Raw genomic sequence first — 4,965 nt, 5'->3', positions numbered from 1 at the left:
CACAAAATTGAGTTTTGTGAGACAGAATTGAGTTTTGTTAGACAAAATTGAGCCCTGTCCTGCATGGCGCCCCGTAGTAAGAACTGTGTCCTATCTGCCATTGCAATTGTTGATGTAAAAGCTGTAATTAATTTGGCAGGTGAATTGAAATAATTATGAGATATTCTCACTGATGAGATATTAGCCACGTTTTTAATCGTGAGTAGTATTGCATATATAGCAGAGTAATACGATTGAATAGCCGTTACAGTTTTGTGGATTAATATTCAATGTACGAAGAGGACGCAATTAACGTGTTTTTATACCGTAAAGAACTCCTTCAAGACGTTTCTGGAGACGTTGATGTGTTCCTTAGTGACGTCCTTGATGGCGACCATGGTTCCACGGTAGTAGCCGATTTTGGCGTAGGTGGTTTGTACACTGCTCGTCGGCTGGGACTTTGACTGACTACCGGAGCTCTTTGATGCGTCTCCGCTTATACCGGCAGCTTCCTTATCCGACCCACTCTTCATGCTCGGCTAGCAAAATACCGATAAGCAATATTAACTCAATGTACCTTGTGCGTTACAAGAGTTTAATTCATAATTTTGACTACCTTGTGAGCGTTAGCTTCCCTCGCATTTTATTACATGCGGTGCGGCGTATAGGGTAAAGTTATGGGCTGCTACGGTTTAGTTGTTTTAAAAGAACCTGTCAATAAGCAGAAGAAGTTTCACGCTACTGAAATCTAATTCGCGCGATTAATGTCACGTGACAGGAACACTCACGTGACCAGAGAGACTCGTGGTGAACATTTGATGGCGACACGAGTATTTGCGTCACTACTCACGTTCACGTGACATTCGATCTAATTCTGTACATCGTCCAAAATATCTGCTGTGAATTCAATAAAATTGGGAAATCTGTCACCGACAAGGCACGCCCTCTTCACATTTTCTTACCTTGCTGCCAGGCAACTTTTTCTTGCTATGCTTGCCAGTGGAAAACTGTTCTATTTCGTCATAGTCTAATTTCCACGATCCACTCTTCAGGTGAGTTTCATAGATGGTCTTACTAAATGAGAGGAAATTTGCCCTAGGATCACGCAGCAATGTCAATTAGAGGACACGCGAACCTCATTGATGAAGCCTACCTTGCTACCATCCTTTACTCTCTTCTTGGAGTGTCTACTCTTTACATCCAGTAATTCGATCGAATCATAGTCGATTTTCCAGCTGGTGCTCCTTAGCTGTGACTCGTATACCCGCCGCCTGCTGGGAGAAACATCTCCATATAGGGCTGCCCACTAGACCTCTACCTAACTATCGTCTATCAGCGTAGACCTATGATCTATTGGGTTAGGGTTAGGGTTAGGGTAATGGATGGGGTTTGGATTAGGCTTAGGATAAAATCATCTAGAATCGATTGTGAGACTATTCTAATCTGCACTTGGGTGACAAAGAAGAAGGAAAGACTTCTTACTTGAATATCCAGCAGCCGAAGACAACACATGCGGTGAGTATTACACAGCCCAGAACGACGCCGATGATGACATACATTGTTGCTGAAATCGTAAGCCACTAGCATTAGGATCGTGAACAAGATATCATCCAAAATGCCATTAGCTGTCAGAGCATTAATGGTGTTGTTCTAGCCATTTAAGGATACTAAGATGATACTAGAGTGGTCTAACCATATAATACTAGACCACACGCGCAGTTATGTCTGACTAAGTTAATCCCCTAGTTGTTAATAGAACACTTTGCGAATCTCGGCAAAGACTGCAAAATATCCATTATATTCCTTTATATATATATATATACTATATACCTTTTTCTGTTATGCAATCGGATACGGCTAAATGCAGATGGCACTAAAGTTTATGCGGATGTAAAGTGAATATAATATTTACGAATCCAAATTAACCAAACGGTAATTTGAACCAAGCACATAATCGCCAGGGGCTTTGACGGATTTCATGGTTGCACGCCTTACGGGCATACAAAAAATGTTTACTTGTTATTTCACTGCCTACAATGCTCACACCGGTCAATACAGCCTTCCCTAACCAGGGGATATTGTGGATCTCACAGTTGAGGGCTAATATGATTATGTTGCAGGAATAAACTCTGTATATCGAGCGTTATGTGATTGTTGTTAATGCTATGATGCCGGGGGATAGTGGCAATAACAGAGTTGTCAGGATTGTAGGCTGAGCAAATTCCTAGGGGGGGGGGCAGTGACGGATCCAAGATTTCATGGTGGGGGTGAGAAACAGGTGGGTGGTCTGGGGGTCTTCCCACAGAACATTTTGAAAATGTATATCGCAGGAGATGGTATTTGAAGCACTTTTGAGTACATGTACAGCCTTCATTCGGACTATGACAATTCTCTTTTAGTAGAACAATTTATTTTTTTAATTTTGCTCCTAAATCTAGGGGCAGCTGCCCCTTTGCCCCCCCCACCCGCAGGTTACGGCCCAGGTTCTGTAGTTAAGCTGCCTTATGTAATGCCTTACAGTATGCCAATGTAAGTGCAACAACTAGTGTTGTTCATAGCCAGCGTCGAGTCGTATATAAGACACATCTCACTCAATTCAATAAGTTATATCCAGTAAACATATAAACCATATAAAAACATTTTAACTTGTTAAGAGAGCAATCAATTAGACTTTCCATGCCAATTAAAAATACTTGATAAAGTTGATACTAAAAAGATTCTGAGTAATATGAAGGTCTTACCACGTAACATTCTGATAGATGCGCAGTGTATATATGTTACCACACTTACCGTAAGAAGGCTCCCTACAAAATTCGCCATAAAAGCCACAGAGAGGCTCAGCGGGAGGAGCATAAGCATGTCCTCTCATACCTCCTGGCCAGTATGGCTCAGCGACCCAGCGGTACTGCTACAATACAAACGCGACACTGGGGTAAAATCTAGGAATACTGTCCCCCTCCTCCACTCACCTGACTCCTCGGGACACAGTTCATTCTCGAAGCCACAGAGCGGGGTAGCCGGAGGGGCAAGATCATGTCCCCGTTGCCCTCCCGGCCACCAGGGCTGGCCGACGAAGCGGAATAACTAGAACGTGCGAAAAGGAACGTGAGGCTGAGACATAGAGTGTTCAAAGCTAGTGTTAAAGAGAAAAAAAGAGAGAGAGAGTCAGCGAAAGATAGGGATCCGATGTAGAGTAGCAAAGGCAGAAACAGAGAGCGCGCGAGAGGGGCGGGGAGAAGCGAGAGAGATGAGAGCTAGAGATATGCTGAGCGAGGCAGAAAGAGGGCGAGAGAGACAAACAGAGAGAACCAGCGAGAGTGAGAGAGAGAGAGAGGGGGGAAACAGAGACAGAGAGAGAGAGAGAGAGAGAAAATGGAAGCGAGACGAGCATGCTAGAAAATAATTTTTCTGGGCGCAATTCCTTTTAGAAACCACATACGATGTTATCGCTCAAAGCATGTTGATTGCCACGAATGTTGTCAGGTCATCACGCAACTAATGAATCGTTAAATCTGCTGCATAACGTGTTTAAAATCAAAATACTAAAACTCATAAAGTTTTCAGGTCACTGTGAGTGCATCGTTTTTTTTTAATTAATTAATTGGCCATCTATAGATGCAAAAGCACCATGCTAATGTCAAAAGGTACATGAACGTCCTCATGCTACATATTTAATAGCGTGTCTACCGCATTGCAAATGCAATCAAACCTGTGTGTAACGACCGGTGAACGTAGAGGTGGCATTTATAGAGAGGTTGCCGATCTGTAGAAATGGTTTTACCGTATAGCTGGAACTCAAGGAAAACGCCAAAGGCGGCAAAGGGGCATGTTCGATATATGTTTGATAGATGTGGCATCTAACACGGGTTTGACTGTGTGTATGATGAACCGTGTTTTGCACGTTGATAAATCTAATTAACGGGTATTCTTACCCGCCTTCCCTGTTCAGTGTTGATGAGCTCGGCAATTCTGATGAAATCGCCATCTGGTGACATATCAGTGATCCAGTAATCAGGCATGCGATCACCATTCGCATCGATGATGGCATTGCCAGAAATTCCTGCGCATTCAAGTATCAACATACGCGAGTAATATCACGAGCATCTCACTAAGTTATGATGTAGTATTTGCAGCCATGACAGCTGAAGAACAGAAGATTACACAATGTTCAGTTTGATCTTCTATACCTTAGAAACATGCATTAACAATAGAGAGGTCATGTCAAGCATTCTGTCTTCGCCGTGCATATTCCCGCGTATCTCAACGCTCGGATCTGGGATAGAATTGACCTATCCGTCTATGCAAGGTAACCACGACCCTCCCTTCACATATTGGTACTGGGTCGATCCGACTGGACCCGTTATACGTGTTTTCCAGACGGGCACGTCGATCTTTGACTTTGAATAACTTTGTTACTAAGTGGCGTTTATAGAACTCTTATCCCAATGCTAATTGGTCAGAGCTATTTGTCAATTATCTTAGGGCTAAGGCAGATAGGGTCATTGAATGAGACATCAAGCAAACGTTATATTCGGATTGCCGTTATATTAGTAGGTTGCGCAAGTACAGCCATTGCAATGTTATAAGCATGACAACGTTTAAACAGACTGTGCTAATGACATTAGTATGGTCAGCAAAACTTTTCACTTCAACATATAGCTGTTCAATCCGATAGACAGAGTTGGCCATGCTGTCGTGGTGAAGGGTGTGTTTACCTTTAAAGAAGAAGTTCTTGGCATTTGCAGCGACAAGCGTTCCATTCCTGTAGTCACCTCCCGCGGTCAATGTCTTGTTTAACGACAGAGCGTATAGAATGACAGCGTCGTGTAGGAACGGCGAATACTTGTCTCCCTTAAAAAGATAGCAGACGGTCCATTAACGACGGAAGATCTTCAATAAACCTTGGGCTGCAAGCAATATGTCTGGTTCTGAAGAAGGTTAATCTCTCTTTCGTGTTCAGTGTCATGATGAAATATCGTCTTAATC

General features: G+C 43.0%; 1 protein-coding gene across 1 annotated transcript in view; it reads right to left on the bottom strand.

The window, feature by feature from the left end:
* Positions 1-4,965, bottom strand: part of LOC106818615 (atrial natriuretic peptide receptor 1-like) — an 18,133-nt gene that overhangs the window by 7,280 nt on the left and 5,888 nt on the right. The window contains exons 6-11 of the mRNA XM_014823309.1: positions 4,695-4,830; positions 3,912-4,039; positions 2,770-2,887; positions 1,462-1,543; positions 1,133-1,250; positions 306-518 (exon numbers count right to left, since the gene is read on the bottom strand). Coding sequence (XP_014678795.1) covers positions 306-518; positions 1,133-1,250; positions 1,462-1,543; positions 2,770-2,887; positions 3,912-4,039; positions 4,695-4,830 — 795 coding nt within the window. The remainder of the gene's footprint in view (positions 1-305; positions 519-1,132; positions 1,251-1,461; positions 1,544-2,769; positions 2,888-3,911; positions 4,040-4,694; positions 4,831-4,965) is intronic.

The sequence above is a fragment of the Priapulus caudatus genome, unplaced genomic scaffold (assembly GCF_000485595.1).
Source record: "Priapulus caudatus unplaced genomic scaffold, Priapulus_caudatus-5.0.1 Scaffold37, whole genome shotgun sequence".
NCBI classification, from domain to species: Eukaryota; Metazoa; Priapulida; class Priapulimorpha; order Priapulimorphida; family Priapulidae; genus Priapulus; species Priapulus caudatus.
Note: the sequence above shows the minus strand (reverse complement) of the source record. Positions and strands in the feature narration are given on the sequence as shown.